This window comes from Oncorhynchus mykiss, chromosome 6, assembly GCF_013265735.2.
Source record: "Oncorhynchus mykiss isolate Arlee chromosome 6, USDA_OmykA_1.1, whole genome shotgun sequence".
Lineage (NCBI taxonomy): Eukaryota > Metazoa > Chordata > Actinopteri > Salmoniformes > Salmonidae > Oncorhynchus > Oncorhynchus mykiss.
Window position 1 is genome coordinate 82,887,425 of NC_048570.1, and position 21,163 is coordinate 82,908,587.

The 21,163-nt window shown below is 43.4% G+C and overlaps 1 protein-coding gene across 2 annotated transcripts; it reads right to left on the reverse strand.

Moving 5' to 3' along the window:
• Positions 1-20,509, reverse strand: LOC110506862 (lamin-L(III)-like). Of its 2 annotated transcripts, XM_036981195.1 has the most exons (12): positions 19,614-20,509; positions 14,057-14,213; positions 13,454-13,579; positions 11,761-11,931; positions 8,781-8,906; positions 6,666-6,886; positions 5,777-5,999; positions 3,359-3,466; positions 3,079-3,195; positions 2,320-2,424; positions 2,022-2,091; positions 1-1,066 (listed from the first exon to the last, which is right to left on the reverse strand). In XM_036981195.1, the coding sequence occupies exons 1-11, from the start codon at positions 19,976-19,978 to the stop codon at positions 2,053-2,055; spliced, it is 1,758 nt and encodes a 585-aa protein (XP_036837090.1). In that variant the 5' UTR covers positions 19,979-20,509; the 3' UTR covers positions 1-1,066; positions 2,022-2,052. The 2 variants fall into 2 exon arrangements, with proteins under 2 accessions (XP_036837090.1, XP_036837089.1); XM_036981194.1 differs by lacking the exon at positions 2,022-2,091 and having other exon boundaries at positions 19,614-20,504.
• Between the last annotated feature and the right edge of the window lie 654 nt (positions 20,510-21,163).

The window sequence follows — 21,163 nt, forward strand, 5'->3', positions numbered from 1 at the left end:
TTAGTTAAGGAAAAATCTTTATTGAAATCATAAGTATTTTGGTGCATAAGGACAAGCCATCATTGAGTTTCTTCGGACGTCAATTGGACGTTCAGAGGATGTTACAGTTAGTTGCTTTTCTAAATAGAAAGAAAATAAAGTTTCAGAAATAAAATAAGAAACAATATTGCAAAGCCACCAAAGTACCTGTCAAACACAGGAAAAGCATCCTGTCCACATACTTCAGGATGAACATGAAACATGTCCACATTATATGATGGATATATTCAGTGTATAACTCCTCTCTCAGTGGTAAAAAGTGCTGCAGGTTGAAGGGTAAAAACACCAGAAAACATTCATCTTACAGTTAGTTATAGTACTAACATACTGTAATACCATACGAGTGGAACAATCTGTCATTTTCCCAAACAGGATTTTAAACAGTCAGGAGACACATACTGTATGACAAATGAAACATATTTTCTTAAAAACTTTGACAATTGAATGATGTGGCATTAAAGACAGTAAGGGGCACATGAATGTCACTCGCAGCAAGCGGGAGGAGAGACGTGTTGGGAACCAGAGTAGCAGGACAAACGCCATGTCGCTGCTTAAAGAATACAAGCCTGGTCCCAGATCTGTCTGTGCTGTTTAGACAAATGACCATAGGAGTTGACTAGACAGCACTAACAGATCTGCAATTTTAAAGGGCTCCTCACTATTTTTCCAGGTACAGGCAACTATACAACCAGCCAAACTCTTGCATTAGTTTAGGAAAAAATCTGCATTGAAATCACACACATTTGTGTAGCAGTGCTCCCAAATCACCATCAAGCTCCCACAGGGCACATAAATAATACCATTGGTGACATGGCCAGTGTCAAATGACACCCACTTCCCTGTGCAGTGCCCACGCTGTGGTTCATGGCAAAGTAACGCACTATGTAGGGGATAGGATGTCATTGTAGCCTTTCCAGTGGTATTCCTGGGAATTCCTGGGTCGGATGCAGCGTTCTCAGGTCAGAATTGTGAAAGGAGGAAGGTGGAGTTACATAACAGAGCAACTCTCGTTTGTTCTCCCCGGAGCCTGGAAAACATACAACACAGTGTCAGTGAAGAGATACACACGCTCAGCCTCTTAACACATGCCTCGTGCAAACACTCAAACATACAATTAGTACAGCAATGATCACTCACACAAACAATTAGACTCATAATGTGTGCGTTGGCCAGCACACAGCAAGCATGGTTCATGCAGGAGTGAGGAACACACAGCAAGCTGAGCAAGCTGTGTCATCACAAGGGAGGAACAGCAGCCATTTGCAATGAGGTGTAGCAGGCCACTTCATTTTGGATGCACCCTAGGCCGTACTTAAGCCCACAGGCTCTGTTCAAAACCAGTGCTTTAAGAACCATTTTGATATTAAAAGAACATTTTGAAATGATTATGGATTATGTATTAGAAATGTGTATGGTGCCATTCAGTCATTGGAATAGGCTGATAGACGCCAAGCAGAGAGTTTCCAACCATGTCATTTTGTTTGGCTTCTGATCATTTTAGTGCCATTTTTAAAGATAATTTTGCCAACATCATCATCAGCAGCTTTGTTCAAAATACCTAGAATGTCTTCATTACCCAATCCTGGAACTGTGTGAAAGAGCCAGACCTTGTGTGTAGTACATTTGTGAAGATCATTGCAATCAGGAACTCACACGTATTGATTGGATTTCTGGATAAATGGGAAATGAGTTGGAACCTCCAGTACCTGCATTTGTGTCTAAAAGAAATGGCTATTTAAGAATGTTGGACCCCACAAAAGCCATAACAAGTGTCCTATATAGGGAATAGAATGACATATGGGACTTACTATGGCACCCTACAGGTTAGGTTATGGAGCATTAAGAGCTGTAGTAGGGATTAGACAAACAGGGGCTTCGACCCAAATGGCACCCTCATCTTTATAGTGCACTATATAGGGAATAGGGGGCGATTTGAGACACATCCAGGGAGTCAACAGCCACGCTGTAGGCAGTCACCTCACCTCCATCGGTCTGTGTCATGAGACAGGCTGTTCACAACACCAGACAGCACTTCCTTTTCCTTCTCTTGGGCTTTTCCATCAAGGGGAATGGAGATCAAAAACACAGTACTGATCAGTTTCCCCTGGGTACAGGCCTGGGTACAGGCCTGGGTACAGCATTTACCTGTCTGCTGAGGAGCAGCGTGTTTACAGGTTTTCTGAGGGAGGGAGGGAGGTAGGTAGGTAGGTAGGTATGTATGTATGCATGCGTAGACAGATCAGTGTGGATTTACACATCTCCTGAGCTGTGTGTGTTTACCTGTCTCCTGAGGTAGTGAACATCACTCCCTTCCATAAACTCTTCATCAACCTCCACATCAGAGTCTTCCTCTCCTCTCTCCTGCACACGCAGCTCTGCGATCTCCTAGTGTTGATAGACAATGAATATCAAACATCCGCTCACAGCTGATCTGATTGGAGTAGGGTGAGGTTTCCCCCTAGACGCTGATTTTGAGTCAGTTTTCCACTTCCCCCACTAACGGTTAAGATTTGAACTGGTGGAGGGGAAGCTGATCCTAGATCTAAACCTAGAGAAAACTTCACTCTGCTGCAAATTCCTTACACTAATGGTTGCATTCCAGTTCATCTTATTTGCAGGGTGCTTAAATCATTGTTACACTTGTATAAATCGTGAGACACTAAACACTTCTCCTGGTCTTGTGAGATATCAAGCGTCTCAGAGTAGGAGTGCTGATCTAGGATCAGGTCCCCCCTGTCCATGTCATCTTATTCATTGTGATGTAAAAGGCTGAGAGGTTTGATACATATGGCCCCAGATCCATCTACGCAGCACAGCTGAAATGCAACAGACATCTCTGCGAGCTTAGGAGCTTAAAGATCTTTGCAAGATGGCTATTAGAGAAGTGCACGAGGATAGAAATCAAATTAACTATAGTCACCCGTGTACAAGGATATGAATGAAATGAACTTGATTTCCCCTGGTGCACAAAAATATAGAAATGTATTAAGTAGATTGGGCCAGTAGACTGGGTCGTGGTGGCCAGTAAGTATGGGTCACCTCTTCATCTGGGTTCAGTAGGGTGACAATCACGTTGTTGACCGGACCCCAGTTCCTCTGGTTCTTCATGACCAGGTCACCTGGAGAGGCCTCTACGCCTGCCTCCGAACCCCAGATCTGACACACACAATCACAGTCCCACACGGTCAGCTGGCAACAATGCATGTTTTAAATGTTATTTCAGTTTTGGAGATGAGGACCATTGTATATGGAGGCCTGATTAGTTTCCCCCAATACGTACATGCGTATATGTGTGTATTAGGTGCATGCGTGTACTCACAGTGAGGGTGTTGCCCCCAGCCAGTATGTAGGAAGGGGGGATCTGGAAGAACAGTTCAGGAGAGTCCAGGTGACTTCTCCTCACCACCCAGCCCCCTAGTGGCTGCTCCTGGAACAGCAGAAAAAAAACAGCCAGTTCTTATTCATTAGGCATGTCCAATAAGGACTGCTTGTTCTGTTACAAAACATTTACAACGGTGAGCCCGAATGAATACAACCCAGTTGAAATTCAGATTGGGGACAGCGGCACGTTCAGCTGGGCGTACTGGAGCAAAATGTTTTGCAATGGAAAACAATGGTCTCTTTTCTAAATTGGACAAGTTCAAGTAGCACTTCCGGTTTAAAAACGCTTCGCCCTTCTGAACACAACCCAGATCTTTCACACAGTTTCAGAGACTGGAATCCTTGTCAGGATACATTTGCATTGCAATAACACAAAACACAGGTTCGTAAACACAAAACACTGGACTTAAAGAGACTCAATGACACCCTATCCCTCATCTAGTACTCTACTGGTTAACCAGTGGCCTGGGTGACTTTAGAGACTACTTGTTAACCAGTGGCCTGGGTGACTTTAGAGACTACTTGTTAACCAGTGCCCTGGGTGACTTTAGAGACTACTTGTTAACCAGTGGCCTGGGTGACTTTAGACTCAAAGTAGTACACTAAGGAGAGACGTAGAGCTTCAGATTCACTCAACACTTGATTGGTTGAAGCCAGGCGGTAGGTACTTCAAGATTGAATCCTTATTAATGGTCAAACTGCCTTGTCCTTTTGTGATATTACAACAAAGAAATTACAAACACTTATTTCCATCTCTGACATCATCGCACTGCACGATAGAAGAACACAATATGTACTGCATTTCATAATCATGCTGCACGATAGTAGAGCACAATATGTACTGCATTTCATAACCATGCTGCACGATAGTAGAGCACAATATGTACTGCATTTCATAATCATGCTGCACGATAGAAGAACACAATATGTACTGCATTTCATAACAATGCTGCACGATAGTAGAGCACAATATGTACTGCATTTCATAACCATGCTGCACGATAGTAGAGCACAATATGTACTGCATTTCATAACCATGCTGCACGATAGTAGAGCACAATATGTACTGCATTTCATAACCATGCTGCACGATAGTAGAGCACAATATGTACTGCATTTCATAACCATGCTGCACGATAGTAGAGCACAATATGTACTGCATTTCATAACCATGCTGCACGATAGTAGAGCACAATATGTACTGCATTTCATAATCATGCTGCACGATAGAAGAACACAATATGTACTGCATTTCATAACCATGCTGCACGATAGAAGAGCACAATATGTACTGCATTTCATAACCATGCTGCACGATAGAAGAACACAATATGTACTGCATTTCATAATCATGCTGCACGATAGAAGAACACAATATGTACTGCATTTCATAACCATGCTGCACGATAGAAGAACACAATATGTACTGCATTTCATAACCATGCTGCACGATAGAAGAACACAATATGTACTGCATTTCATAACCATGCTGCACGATAGTAGAGCACAATATGTACTGCATTTCATAATCATGCTGCACGATAGTAGAGCACAATATGTACTGCATTTCATAACCATGCTGCACGATAGAAGAGCACAATATGTACTGCATTTCATAACCATGCTGCACGATAGAAGAACACAATATGTACTGCATTTCATAACCATGCTGCACGATAGAAGAACACAATATGTACTGCATTTCATAACCATGCTGCACGATAGTAGAGCACAATATGTACTGCATTTCATAATCATGCTGCACGATAGAAGAACACAATATGTACTGCATTTCATAATCATGCTGCACGATAGTAGAGCACAATATGTACTGCATTTCATAATCATGCTGCACGATAGTAGAGCACAATATGTACTGCATTTCATAATCATGCTGCACGACGCTCCTCAGCTCAGCAACAACAATAACAATGCTGGTGGGGCAGCCAGTGGCACCATTTCCCCCTACTGCGGATTCCATCTTTAATTGGTCAGAGTGGGTGGTAAGTTCACAGACTCTCCTAATTGGTCAGAGTGGGTGGTAAGTTCACAGACTCTCCTAATTGGTCAGAGTGGGTGGTAAGTTCACAGACTCTCCTAATTGGTCAGAGTGGGTGGTAAGTTCACAGACTCTCCTAATTGGTCAGAGTGGGTGGTAAGTTCACAGACTCTCCTAATTGGTCAGAGTGGGTGGTAAGTTCACAGACTCTCCTAATTGGTCAGAGTGGGTGGTAAGTTCACACTCTCCTAATTGGTCAGAGTGGGTGGTAAGTTCACAGACTCTCCTAATTGGTCAGAGTGGGTGGTAAGTTCACAGACTCTCCTAATTGGTCAGAGCAAGGCAGTAGGTAGGTACCTTCTCAGAGCTGTTCTTCAGTGTGACGTAGTTCCCCTTCAGGTCTATCTCCGACACCATCATGTGACTGTGGGCCTTGGCGTGCTGCGAGACCTTGTAGGCTGGCGAGGACCCCGTGCCACCTTCATTCTTGCGTTTCTTCCCGCGGACAACTCGGCGGGCGCCGTGTGCCTGCGTGCGTGCCATGGCCCCATGCTGGGAGGGGCTCGGGGAGAGGTGGAGTCTGGAAACAGAACAACGTCAGGGAGATGTTTGGGAAACCCTGGTTTCTCTGTTTTATCTATTGTGCTCCATCTTTGCTGCCATCTAGTGACTTGTTTTATGTATGACTCCCTTGTTCTCACTAACTGTACCCTCCCCTATTCAAGACCACGACTACTTTGTCTTTTCTAATACTTCTAACCTTAACATGCATTTTGGATAATATATCTACATCACAATTTTGAATATATATATATATTTCCTACTGCCGTGTGGCTCAGATGGTAGCGCATGGCACATGCAACACCAGGGTTGTGGGTTCGATTCCCACAGAGGACCAGTATGAACAAATATGAAAATGTAAGCACTCACTACTGTAAGTCACTCTGGATAAGAGCTCTGCTAAATTAATAAAATGGAAATACCGTTTACCATGTTGTGTCCACCAATGACTATTCTGTAACCACTTCCTCTTCAAATTCAAATTAACTAATTACATGAAGAGTGTCTTGGTCCTCTTAGTTTTTTATGTTTGGTGAAAGGACCTTGTGTGTGTGCCAGACCTGGGTTGAAATTAAGGTTGCCCCAAAGATTTGAATAATTCAGAATAGATTTGCTTTACTCAGAGTTGATTTACTAGAATTCACCATTTCAAAACGTATTTAAACCAGGTCTGAGGTGTAAGTACCTCTGCTCCTCTCCCTCCAGCATCTTGCGGTAGGCGTTGATCTCCATGTCCAGGGCCAGCTTGACATCCAGCAGCTGCTCGTAGTCCTCCAGCTGGCTCTGCATCTGGGCCCGCATGGCCGACATCTCCTCGTCCTTGTGGCTCAGTCGCTGCTGCCACACCTCGCGCTCCCGGTCCAGGGTCCTCTCCAGCTCCCGCACACGCCCCTCTAAGGCCCCGTTCTGAGGGGAGGAGACAGTGAGGGTTGTGAGAAAGTCATCCACACAGACAACTTTCAGACTCCCTGACACCAGTCAACATACAATCATGGCCAAAAGTTTAAAGAACGACACCATTATTAATTTACAAAGTTTGCTGCTTCAGTGTCTTTAGATATTTCTGTCAGATGTTACTATGGAATAATGAAATGCTTGTAATTATATTTCAGAAGGGTCAAAGGCTTTTATTGACAATTACATTAAGTTGATGCAAAGAGTCAATATTTGCAGTGTTGACCCTTCTCTTTCAAGACCTCTGCAATCAGCCCTGGCATGCTGTCAATTAACTTCTGGGCCACATCCTGACTGTTGGCAGCCCATTCTTGCATAATCAATGCCTGGAGTTTGTCAGAATGTGTGGGTTTTTGTTTGTCCACCCGCCTCTTGAGGATTGACCACAAGTTTTCAATGGGATTAATGTCTGGGTAGTTTCCTGGCCATGGACCCAAAATATCGATGTTTTTGTTCCCCGAGCCACTTAGTTATCACTTTTGCCTTATGGCAAGGTGCTCCTTCATGCTGGAAAAGGCATTGTTCGTCACCAAACTGTTCCTGGATGGTTGGGAGAAGTTTCTCTCGGAGGATGTGTTGGTAGCAATCTTTATTCATGCCTGTGTTCTTCGGCAAAATTGTGAGTGAGCCAACTCCCTTGGCTGAGAAGCAACCCCACACATGAACTGTCTCAGGATGCTTTACTGTTGGCATGACACAGGACTGATGGTAGCGCTCACCTTGTCTTCTCCGGACAAGCTTTTTTACGGATGCCCCAAATAATCGGAATGGGGATTCATCAGAGAAAATGACTTTACCCCAGTCCTCAGCAGTCCAATCCCTGTACCTTTTGCAGAATATCAGTCTGTCCCTGATGTTTTTCCTGGAGAGAAGTGGCTTCTTTGCTGCCCTTCTTGACACCAGGCCATCCTCCAAGTATTCGCCTCACTGTTCGTGCAGATGCACTCACACCTGCCTGCTGCCATTCAAGCTCTGTACTGGTGGTGCCCCGATCCCGCAACTGAATCAACTTTAGGAGACGGTCCTGGTGCTTGAGGACTTTCTTAGGTGCCCTGAAGCCTTCTTCACAACAATTCAACCGCTCTCCTTGAAGTTCTTGAAGATCCGATAAATGGTCAATTTAGGTGCAATCTTACTGGCAGCAATATCCTTGAATGTGAAGCCCTTTTTGTGCAAAGCAATGATGACAACACGTGTTTCCTTGCAGGTAACCATGGTTGACAGAGGAAGAATAATGATTCCAAGCACCACCCTCATTTTGAAGCTTCCAGTCTGTTATTCAAAGTCAGTCAGCATGACAGAGTGATCTCCAACCTTGTCCTCGTCAACACTCACACCTGTGTTAACGAGAGAATCACTGACATGATGTTAGCTGGTCCTTTTGTGGCAGGGCTGAAATGCAGTGGAAATGTTTTTGGGGGATTCAGTTAATTTGCAAGGCAATGCGGGACTTTGCAATTCATCTGATCACTCTTCATAACATTCTGGAGTATATGCAAATTGCCGTCATACAAACTGAGGCAGCAGATTTTGTGAAAATTAATATTTGTGTCATTCTCAAAACTTTTGGCCACGACTGTACATAGTGATCTCTAGTCTGTTGTTTTTCAGTCTGAAACCAGTCAAATGTTCCTATACTATAATAAAGCCCTAGCAGCAGCCTGGTAGGTACCGGTTTCTGGAATGTCACTCAGACACACCGCCGGGGTGAAGTGTTCCCTAGCTACAGATCTAGGATCAGCTTCACTTCCCCAATCTTAAGCATAACCATAGTGGGGGAAATGCAAAACTGACCCAAGATCAGCATCTATGGGCAACCTTAGCCCTACACACATACAGCAAGTACCTGTTTTTGGAAGTGATTGAGTTGTGAGGAGAGGGTCTCGATGCGGAGCTTGGTGGCAGACAGCTCCTCTCTGGTGGACGAGGCAAAGTCACTACTCTTCAGCGCCGTCTGATGGGCGTTCTCCAGCTGTCAAAACACACACCCATGTTACATACACACCAAAGGAAAAGCAATGTGTTAATGTCATATGTTTTGACATGAGACTGAGCTACATTATATGTTTATCATAAGCCACAAATTTGAAGAAAAAAAACATTTGGATTTACAGCAATGTTTCTAAATAACTTCATCATATGAGTGGAGGTACCTAACATACCAGAGTCAACTGCATACATGTTGAATACTTGAGGTGAACTTGATTTGACCAGTACATATGGTGGACTGGGTTTGCACTTTTGGGACAAGTCGGTTGGTTCCATTTTACAGAGCAAGCCAAATAAGGTGTACCTCAAGTGTTTGCTATTGGCTACAATATGAGGACACTTCTACCGAACACGGGCTGGACCGGTGAGAATACCTTGATCAGCTGGACAAAGCTCTCCCTAATCTGCACTGGCATCTTTCTCACTCCTCTTTTCCCTTCCGTCATCATGCACTCCTGCTCTAACAGTGTGCACGACACACACAGCGACTCCCTGACACACAGCTCTCTCTGAGAGAAACACATACAGTTATACACCAGCAACACACACACAGCGACTCCCTGACACACAGCTCTCTCTGAGAGAAACACATACAGTTATACACCAGCAACACACACACAGTGCCAGTCAAAAGTTTGGACACCTATTCATTCAAGGGTTTTTCTTTATTTTTGACTGTTTTCTACATTGTAGAATAACAGTAAAGACATCAAAAATAATGAAACACATATGGAAGCATTTAGTAACCAAAGAAAAGTGTTAAATCAAAATGTATTTGATATTCTTCAAAGTAGCCACCCGATGGCTTGATGACAGCTTTGCACACTCTTGGCATTCTCTCAACCAGCTTCTTTTTTTTTTAACTAGGCAAGTCAGTTAAGAACAAATTCTTATTAACAATGACGGTCTACTTGTAAAGCCCCCCGGCCAGACCCTTCCCTAACCCAGACAACGCTGGGCCAATTGTGCACCGCCCTATGGGTCTCCCGATTACGGCTGGTTGTGATACAGCCCGGGATCGAACCCAGGTCTGTAGTGATTCCTCTAGCACAACGATGTAATGCTTTAGACTGCTGCGCCACTCAGGACCAGCTTCATGAGGTAGTCACCAGGAATGCATTTCAATTAACAGGTGTGCCTTGTTAAAAGTTCAAAAGTGGAATTTATTTCCTTCTTCATGCGTTTGAGCCAATCAGTTGTGTTGTGACAAGATAGGGTTGGTATACAGAAGATAGACCTATTTGGTAAGACCATATTATGGCAAGAACAGCTCAAATAACCAAAGAGAAATGTCCATCATTACTTTAAGACATCAGTCAATGAGGAAAATTGAAAGAACTTTGAAAGTTTCTTCAAGTGCCGTCGCAAGAGCCATCAAGCGCTTTGATGAAACTGGCTCTCATGAGGACCGCCACAGGAATGGAAGACCCAGAGTTACCTCTGCTGTGGTATGATGAAACTGGCTCTCATGAGGACCGCCACAGGAAAGGAAGACCCAGAGTTACCTCTGCTGTGGTATGATGAAACTGGCTCTCATGAGGACCGCCACAGGAAAGGAAGACCCAGAGTTACCTCTGCTGTAGAGGATGTCCATTAGAGTTACCAGCCTCAAATTACAGTCCAATGCTTCACAGAGTTTAAGAAACAGACACATCTCAACATCAACTGTTCAGAGGAGACTGCATGAATCAGGCCTTCAAGGTCAAATTGCTGCAAAGAAACCACGACTAAAGGACACCAATAATAAGAAGAGACTTGCTCGGGCCAAGAAACAGGAGCAATGGACATTAGACCGGTGGAAATCTGTCCTTTGGTCTGAGGAGTCCAAATTTGAGATTTTGGGTTCCAACCGCCGCAGAGTAGGTGAGCTGATGATTTCTGCATGTGTGGTTCCTACCGTAAAGCATGGAGGAGGAGGTGTGATGGTGCTTTTGTGGTGACACTGCAATTTATTTAGAATTCAAGGCACACTTAACCAGCATGGCTATTACAGCATTCTGCAGTGATATGCCATCCCATCTGGTTTGCGCTCAGTGTGACTATCATTTGTTTTTCAACAGGACAATGACCCAACACACCTCCAGACTGTGTAAGAGCTATTTGACCAAGAAGGAGAGTGATGGTGTGCTGCATCAGGTGACCTGGCCTCCACAATTCCCCAATCAAATTGAGATGGTTTGGGATGAGTTGGACTGCAGAGTGAAGGAAAAGTAGCCAACAAGTGCTCAGTATGTGGGATCTCCTTCAAGACTGTTGGAAAAGTATTCTAGGTGAAGCTGGTTGAGAGAATGCCAAGAGTGTGCAAATCTGTCATCAAGCCAAAGGGTGGCTACTTTGAAAAATATCAAATATATTTTGATTTGTTTAACACTTTTCTGGTTTCTACATAACTCCATGTGTGTTATTTCATAGTGTTGATGTCTTCACTATTATCCTACAATGTAGAAAATAGTACAAATAAAGAGAAACTTTTGACTGGTACTGTACATACACACAAACCTCAACATAATCCAAAATACACTGTGTCTGTAAAATGTACATAGGTTCAGAACTTTGTTAAACATCACAGCATAGTTGAAAAACATATGGCTTATAGAAATCAAAACTGAATGGTCTTCAGATAGATGGGATGGGGTGAGGATTGCTGGGTGGGACTAAAACGATCTGCCCTTGAGCAAAGCACTTAACCCAAAAAACAATACGCTGGAAGTAGAAGCCTAGCTGTTGTTGTCCATTAGTTTACTCCAGTTAGGGGAGGTGGGGCTAGGGGAAAGTATATATTTAAAAGAGAAAAAGAGACAGGGAGGCAGAGAGGGAGGGAGAGTGAGAGAGTGTACCTTGGCATTGAAATTCTTCTCCAGATCCTCTTTATACTGCTGGATTTGTCCGTCGTGCTCCTGCCGTAGCTGCTGCATGGCCTCAGCCAACTTACTCTCAAATTCTTTCTGTCTCCCAGAATCCACCTCCACCAGGCGACTCTCATGTCTGCTCCGGATCTCCCTGACCTCCTACACACACACGCGTGCGCACACACACACTGACATGAACAGACACACACGTCTACCGCAGGAAGACGACATGGGTCACATTCCATTCGAACCCCTAGTCCTCTCCCAGACCCTATTCCCCCCACCACGACCCCTTCTACTCAACATGGACGAAACGACATGGGCCACATTCCATTCAAACCCCTAGTCCTCTCCCAGACCCTATTCCCACCACCACCACCCCTACTACTCATCATGGAGGAAACGACATGGGCCACATTCCATTTCAATCCCCAGCTCTTAACCATTTCTTCTCACCCTCCTACCCCTAGCCACTTCATTAACCCCTTCCCTCCTGCATGCTGTGGATACCCCACACCTCCTAGAAAGACAGGCAGAGACAACATTGAGTTTGATATCTTACTATTATTAGTATTTGTAAATAGTTACCCACTTCAACAACCAATCAATCTGACTTCTGTGTCGCTTCTGTGGTAATAGTGGGCCACATGTGAGGTCTTTCTTATGCAGCAGATACTGCAGTGTGTGTGTCCGGTTTCAAGTGTGTGTGTGTCCGGTTTCAAGTGTGTGCGTGTCCGGTTTCAAGTGTGTGTGCGTGTCCGGTTTCAAGTGTGTGTGCGTGTCCGGTTTCAAGTGTGTGTGTGTGTGTGTGTCCGGTTTCAAGTGTGTGTGCGTGTCCGGTTTCAAGTGTGTGTGTGTGTCCGGTTTCAAGTGTGTGTGCGTGTCCGGTTTCAAGTGTGTGTGCGTGTCCGGTTTCAAGCGTGTGTGTGTGTCCGGTTTCAAGTGTGTGTGTGTGTCCGGTTTCAAGTGTGTGTGTGTGTGCGTGTCCGGTTTCAAGTGTGTGTGCGTGTCCGGTTTCAAGTGTGTGTGCGTGTCCGGTTTCAAGTGTGTGTGCGTGTCCGGTTTCAAGTGTGTGTGCGTGTCCGGTTTCAAGTGTGTGTGCGTGTCCGGTTTCAAGTGTGTGTGCGTGTCCGGTTTCAAGCGTGTGTGCGTGTCCGGTTTCAAGCGTGTGTGTGTGTGTGCGTCCGGTTTCAAGTGTGTGTGTGTGTGTGTGTGTCCGTCCGGTTTCGTGTGTGTGTGTGTGTGTCCGGTTTCAAGTGTGTCCGGTTTCAAGTGTGTGTGTCCGGTTTCAAGTGTGTGTGTGTGTGTGTGTGTCCGGTTTCAAGTGTGTGTGTCCGGTTTCAAGTGTGTGTGTGTGTCCGGTTTTGTGTGTGTGTGTGTGTGTGCGTCCGGTTTCGTGTGTGTGTGTGTGTGTGTGTGTCCGGTTTCAAGTGTGTGTGTGTGTGTGTGTGTGTGTCCGGTTTCAAGTGTGTGTGTCCGGTTTCAAGTGTGTGTGTGTCCGGTTTCAAGTGTGTGTGTCCGGTTTCAAGTGTGTGTGTGTGTGTGTGTCCGGTTTCAAGTGTGTGTGTGTGTGTCCGGTTTCAAGTGTGTGTGTGTGTGTGTCCGGTTTCAAGTGTGTGTGTGTGTGTGTCCGGTTTCAAGTGTGTGTGTGTGTCCGGTTTCAAGTGTGTGTGTGTGTTACCTGTTCGCCAATGTGTCTCTGGAACTCCAGCTGTTCCCGTAGCGTCTGCACCTGGTTCTCCAGGTCCACCCTCCTCAACATCTCAGAGTTCAGCTGGGTCTTAGTCTCCGCCAGCGCACACTCCAACTGAGACAAGGAGTCAAAGAGATCACCTTTTGCATTCGAGGACTTAACATTTAGCCAAAACAAAGCAACTCCCCTCATAAATTACATAACAGCATAACAGCCCATAAGTGTCTTCTCAGTAGATGCTCGCAAGCTAATGTTAGCCACCCTACACTAGTACCAACTTAAACCTATGGCTAACCAAACTAGTTAGCTTTAGACGATTTAAAAAAAATTATAACATGAGAATCAAAAGGTTGAATCAGCGCATCTCTAGGCAGAATATACTTTTTTTGTCTGATGCTGTTTAATGCCTTTTGCATTGTCAACCACTCCTTCTCAGAGCTGCGTTCACAGCCGACACAGAACCTGATGCATAACACTGTCAAAATGCTGCAAAAACATCTGTATGTGGTGTTGGTTTAATTGTATTTAACTTTAAACAAAACATTAAATTAACCTCACTAGAAGGCCTATAGATGGCAGTCTAGTCCTTACATTGGCCACCTGGGCCTGTAGGTCAGTGACGTCATCCGCCTGTCTTCTGTTATCTGCCAGTTGATTGGCCAGCTCTGCATCTTTAGAGTTGAGGACTGCCTCCAAGTTCCTCCACTGACCCATGGCCATGTTACACTCTGCTTCCTTCTTCTGGTTCCTGGTAGGATGAAAAAGAGAGGACAGGTGGTTACTATGGTTCCTGGAAGGAGGATAGATGAGAGAAGACAGGTGGTTACCATGGTTCCTGGAAGGAGGAGAGCAGAGAGAAGACAGGTGGTTACTATGGTTCCTAGAAGGAGGAGAGATGAGAGAAGATAGGTGGTTACCATGGTTTCTGGAAGGAGGAGGGCAGAGAGAAGACAGGTGGTTACTATGGTTTCTGGAAGGAGGAGAGCAGAGAGAAGACAGGTGGTTACTCTGGTTCCAGGAAGGAGGAGAGATGAGAGAAGACAGGTGGTTACCATGGTTTCTGGAAGGAGGAGGTCAGAGAGAAGACAGGTGGTTACTATGGTTTCTGGAAGGAGGAGAGCAGAGAGAAGACAGGTGGTTACTCTGGTTCCAGGAAGGAGGCAAAAGTGATAGAAAGAAGTGAGAGGTCAATGAGGTTAGTATGATTCCTGGAAGGAGTGAAGAGATGACAAGAGATGAGAAGATATGGCTTCCATTGTTCCTGGTGGGAGGAAAAAGAGATCACATTTAAATTTGAGTAATTTAGCAGAGGCTCTTATCCAGAGTGACTTACAGGAGACTTTTGGGTTAAGTGCTTTGCTCAAGGGCAGATCGACAAATGTTTTATTTAGTCAGCTCAGGATAAGAACTGGCAACCTTTCATGACTACAACATTCAGGTTAGCCAACTATGGTGTTACAGGGACTACCTGTTAGTGGGACTAGGTCCCCATCTAGTGGCCTTCATGTGTATTGCACCTAGAGTATGTGACTTTGCATTGTTGTCTATCCATCCTAGCGTTCTGTTCTGAACATGACTGAAGTTAAAGTGCAAATGAATGCAAAAACCAACTTCTCTGGTTGAAATGTGGCATTAATCAAACATGTATTCCAGTGTCAAAATTGACAAAAAAGTGTAAGTATGATAATTTTGGGCATAAAATCAGTATTATTCCAAAACAAAGTAGTGGGATATTTGTCTAACGAGTTCGTCACGACTTATTTGGGGTTGGGTTTTGATTTCGATCATGCCCACTATAAAGGGATTGTAGCGCGAATTGTCATGCACCGAGAAACAGCTGTGCAGATTGCCCTCTGTCTAATCATACTGAAGAACACATACAGTTAGAGACCTGAACCACATTGCCAAATGATGGAGTTGGTTTTGCATGGCGCCAGGGACCGATGCCCCGGGTGGGTGGAGATTTCACATTAAGAACCAATGAGCAAACTCTGCCTACCTGGGGGCACCGGGCCAAGCAAAATGAACTTGACCATTTTTATGTTGAAAGAAAACTTGGCCCAGAAGCCCTTTATGAGGTGGCCACTTGCTGAGGTGTTTGATAGGGATCACTATAGTCTGCCTAGTGGTTGACTTGGACTGAAATAGGTGCCGGTAGCCTACTCCTTTTGGGTGCAGGAACTCCATAATACTTTGGAGCTAATATTCTATTTGAGGTGCAGGAACTCAAGCAGTTGACCTCTTGCCCAAGTCAAGCAGTCTGAGAATTGACTGGAGATGATGTGTGCACTTGTATCCCAACTGCCACTTGTCAATATTCCAACATTCTGAACCCAGTAGTGAGCATCTTGTATCCCAACTCCCACTTGTCAATCAGCTCGGGGGTTTGAACTTGCAACCTTCCGGTTACTAGTCCAACGCTCTAACCACTAGGCTACCCTGCCGCCCCAGGGTAGCCTTGTATCCTGCCATGACTTGCTTTGTTATTTATTTTTCCTTTATTTAACTAGGCAAGTCAGTTAAGAACAGATTCTTATTATCAATGACGGCCTAGGAACAGTGGGTTAACTGCCTTGTTCAGGGGCAGAACAAAATGTGTTTTTATACCTTGTCAGCTCGGGGATTCGATCTTGCAACCTTTTGGTTACTAGTCTACCTGCCGCTTTACATGATTCACTATGAAACAGTGCCAGAAAGACGCATACTAATAGAGAGAAAGTTGAAAAAAAACATAACGGCACCGAGGCACACACGTCACACCCACCAGTGATTAAATAGGCTGATTTATCTAACGTGGCTTTCCTGCTCAATGTGCCTGCTAGCTAGCTTCATTGACAAACACAGATGGAACTTAGCCTGCTAGTGATTTTGAGCGCTGATAAACAGCGTGTAGCTTATGCTTTATTTACAATTGTTTGTCAGCTTGCTGATTAAGGTTGGAACGAATCAGTCCTGTGCAGCTGTTGTTTCTTCATGTTCTGTATGATGTCATGTTTCGTGTGGACCCCAGGAAGAGTAGCTGCTGCTTTTGCAACAGTGAAATGGGGATCCTAATAAAATACCAAATAAACAGCTCCGTGTGTGCAGCAGCAGACGGGATATTCATCTGCATTGCAATGCTAGTTGTCATGCACATTTTTGAACTTGAGAAATACTGCACCAAACACCTAGCTAGGATGTAAAATTGCACAACAAAAATGTCCTCTGCAAAAACGTCAAAATTAATTACAGATTTCTTGATTCATCTTAGATCAATTGTGACTATTTTGGGGAGGTGGTAAGCTAGTGGCTCTGTTGTTGCTACGGTGTGTCAAAAGCGACAAATGAAAAAGAGAGAAAATATTTCAGAGAAAAACAGCTCCCTTGGACCTTTTAAGAATAAAAAGATTTCAGTCTTGTGGGCGTGGTTCGATGTGGGTGTGTTATCAAACCACACCCCCAAGACTGAAATCTTTTTTTTTTTTTTAAGAAAAATTAAAAGGTGCCATTTTTACCTCAATATCAAATCATTTCTGGGTAACAATTAAGTACCTTACTGTGAACATTTTATTTGAAAACAGTAAAAAAAAATATATATATTATATATATATTTAAAATAGCTTCTTAGCAAAGAGTAATTTCTCAAGCAAGAATTTTGCTAGGACTGTCAGAGTGGTCTGAATGGGGAGGGGAAAACTGACAACTATCTGTTATTGGCAGAGAGGCTTGGAACTCTTTCTGATTGGTCTATTAACTAATTCACAGCATGGCGATGTAACCACGGACAAAACCCTCATCCCACCAAAACAGGCCGACATTTCAGGTGGTCTTTCAAACAGCTTTTACACTAAAAGTACATTATCATTTTCACAAATTCACAGTATTAGTCCAACCTCAGTGTGAAAATGTATATAAAACTCAGGAAAATCATATTTGACTGCACTAGGCCTTTCAATGAGCAACAGAAAAACAAAAGGAATCACTGAGTTCAGTCGCCCTTTAAAATCTTAGCTCCGACTCTTTGCCATTATTACTGCACAAACACCTGGTGGGAGGAAAAGAGATGACAGAAGACAGGTGGTTACTATGGTTACTTGTAGGGTAAGATAGAGATGACAGAAGTTTTATGGTTACTATGGTTCCTGTTAGGATAGAATAGAGATGACAGAAGTCTGATGGTTACTATGGTTCCTGTTAGGATAGAATAGAGATGACAGAAGTCTGATGGTTACTATGGTTCCTGTTAGGATAGAATAGAGATGACAGAAGTCTGATGGTTACTATGGTTCCTGTTAGGATAGAATAGAGATGACAGAAGTTTGATGGTTACTATGGTTCCTGTTAGGATAGAATAGAGATGACAGAAGTTTGATGGTTACTATGGTTCCTGTTAGGATAGAATAGAGATGACAGAAGTCTGATGGTTACTATGGTTCCTGTTAGGATAGAATAGAGATGACAGAAGTCTGATGGTTACTATGGTTCCTGTTAGGATAGAAAAGAGATGACAGAAGTCTGATGGTTACTATGGTTCCTGTTAGGATAGAATAGAGATGACAGAAGTCTGATGGTTACTATGGTTCCTGTTAGGATAGAATAGAGATGACAGAAGTTTGATGGTTACTATGGTTCCTGTTAGGATAGAATAGAGATGACAGAAGTCTGATGGTTACTATGGTTCCTGTTAGGATAGAATAGAGATGACAGAAGTCTGATGGTTACTATGGTTCCTGTTAGGATAGAATAGAGATGACAGAAGTCTGATGGTTACTATGGTTCCTGTTAGGATAGAATAGAGATGACAGAAGTCTGATGGTTACTATGGTTCCTGTTAGGATAGAATAGAGATGACAGAAGTCTGATGGTTACTATGGTTCCTGTTAGGATAGAATAGAGATGACAGAAGTCTGATGGTTACTATGGTTCCTGTTAGGATAGAATAGAGATGACAGAAGTCTGATGGTTACTATGGTTCCTGTTAGGATAGAATAGAGATGACAGAAGTCTGATGGTTACTATGGTTCCTGTTAGGATAGAATAGAGATGACAGAAGTCTGATGGTTACTATGGTTCCTGTTAGGATAGAATAGAGATGACAGAAGTCTGATGGTTACTATGGTTCCTGTTAGGATAGAATAGAGATGACAGAAGTCTGATGGTTACTATGGTTCCTGTTAGGATAGAATAGAGATGACAGAAGTCTGATGGTTACTATGGTTCCTGTTAGGATAGAATAGAGATGACAGAAGTCTGATGGTTACTATGGTTACTGTTAGGATAGAATAGAGATGACAGAAGTCTGATGGTTACTATGGTTCCTGTTAGGATAGAATAGAGATGACAGAAGTCTGATGGTTACTATGGTTCCTGTTAGGATAGAATAGAGATGACAGAAGTCTGATGGTTACTATGGTTCCTGTTAGGATAGAATAGAGATGACAGAAGTCAAGTGCTTATATGCTTCACTTCTTCAAGGGAGTGATTTTAGAGATTGTTTTTTATTCTGGGTATAATTCAATTGTTACTTTAATTGTGGATGTTAATACACGGCATATGGTTCTATTGATATTAGGCTACTATTATGATATTAGGTTACTATTATGATATTGTGGTTATTCAAACAAGAGATAGCAGAAGGATAATAATAACAGGAGGATATTCTCATGCTTCTTATTAGGAAAGATGACAAACCAAATCTATCTGAGGTCTCTTCCTCAAAAGGTAATCATTACTATCTGTAGATCATTCAAACAATATGATCATAAATGGGGAACCCCATAATCCAAGAGTGTCTAAGGGGAGTTGGGATATGCCAAAACACTAACAATTCACAAGTGTATAATACACAGTTATACATGGGTGAAATAGGACAAATAAGCACCCACCTAATTAGTATGATTTAAATTGAGAATTTGCGATTGTTTAATTAATGATAAAGGCTACACATTGATTTTTGAAGAATTTAACTTAGAAATGCATCATTAGCTTAGTTCAACTTTCGTACCCTATCCCAAAATATAAAACTTTTTACTGCAACAATTTTTACTGCAAACTAACAATTTATGCTATTTTTATTTTTAAAAACTATGGATCTCAACACTCAATGACAACAGCGCGAATACACAGTACAAACATAGATTGGTTTGTAGGTTATTATATCTAACGTTACCTGGCTTGTAGGTTGCTATGCTCTTCAGAAAGATGACCCATCTCTATCTGCAGCCGGGCCCTGTCGTTAGCCAGCACGTCCAAGCTCTTCCTCGCGTCGGCCAACTCGGTCTCGTACAGCCGCCGAACGTTGGCCGTCTCCCGGGTCGTGGACTCCTCTTTCTCCTCCAGGAGAAGCAGCATTGAGGACTTGTCATTCTCCAGCTGGCGGACCCGCTCTATGTAGGCGGCCAGGCGGTCGTTCAGGTGGCTAAGCTCCTCTTTCTCCTGGCTTCGGGAGAGCCGCGTTGGACTGGTGCTGGACGGGCCGGCGCCGCTTCGTCGGGAGGAGCGAGTTGGGCGACTGGTTGAGGTAACTGAAGCCATGGCGCGTTCTCATGTGACTGCATGCGCTGGGTTTGGGATGAGTTTGCACCAATAATTTATGTATACAACTAGATGACTTTTAGGGGGCGCTGTGTTGAAGCCGCCGTGCCTCCATCTTGGCACTCCCCCAACGTTGAAAAATTTAGGAAGCTATAGATATGCATGTATTAATGTCTACATTCGTTTTTGCCACATTCATTATATTACATACACCTTAATGCATACGTTTACATTACTAATATGTGAGCTAAACATACAAATAAAACATGACAAAAAAATATATAAACATTACAAGTAAAACAAGTATACTTTTTAGTGATAGCTAATGTTACTGTCCCCAACATTACAAAATAAGTACTTAAATACATGTCATTTTGTCCTTGAAACAATTAATTGAAATAGTGTAGAATTCCATTCATTCCTGTGGAGGACTGCTCCTACTGGGTGTGCTCTCAATGGCCAATAGATAGAATTACATTCCAGGATGTTATACATTATTGGTTTGCACTGAGTTCTTCTTTTTTCTTCTTCTTCTTCTTCTTCTTCTTCTTCTTCTTCTTCTTCTTCTTTGGTATAATGGTGGTCCGCAAACAAACGTTTGAGGTGAATGCTGACACCTACTGTGCTGGAGGTGGTGGCGCAGAGGAATGGAGAATAAATGAATAATCAGTGTATGTTATAAATAAATGGAGGGCATCCGTAGAAGAACATGGAATAGGCAGGTACGTGTAAAGCCTATCAATGACAAAAGAAATGTGCATTACACTTATTAGAGATTTCACATGACATTCCTACACAATTAAACGTTCTAAGAGTGTGGAGGTGCCATTACTAGAAACAATACTGTAGTCATCTGATTGTTCATTTTAAGGCCATTGGCCCATTTGAATTAATTGTTTGTTTGCTCTGATTAGTTGCAGGAGTGGCTCTGGAAAATGCACCAATTCAGTTCGATTAAATGAAGGCAGGTACTGAACGTTCTGGAACAGACTCATATGTATGTTTGCTCCATTTGGTGGGTGTGGCTTGATGCAAAGAGTGATGCATTTTGAACCCACAACCCAACCCCTCCTAGTTGTTCAACTGGTCATTCAGAACAGCACCATTTCCGTTTAATTGAACGTTGCAGTATGTTTTTTCGTACTGGACGCAGCCCTAACCTCCTGTAGCAGCAAACCTACTTTC

Excerpts from the sequence above, each read along its gene's own strand:
- LOC110506862 (XM_036981195.1), bottom strand. The coding sequence starts at position 19,978 with ATGGCTTCAGTTACCTCAACCAGTCGCCCAACTCGCTCCTCCCGACGA. Across the intron at positions 13,580-14,056 it reads TACAGGCCCAGGTGGCCAAT|TTGGAGTGTGCGCTGGCGGA; the intron begins GTAAGGACTAGA and ends TCCTTGTCTCAG. Across the intron at positions 3,467-5,776 it reads TGAAGAACAGCTCTGAGAAG|GAGCAGCCACTAGGGGGCTG; the intron begins GTACCTACCTAC and ends CTGCTGTTCCAG.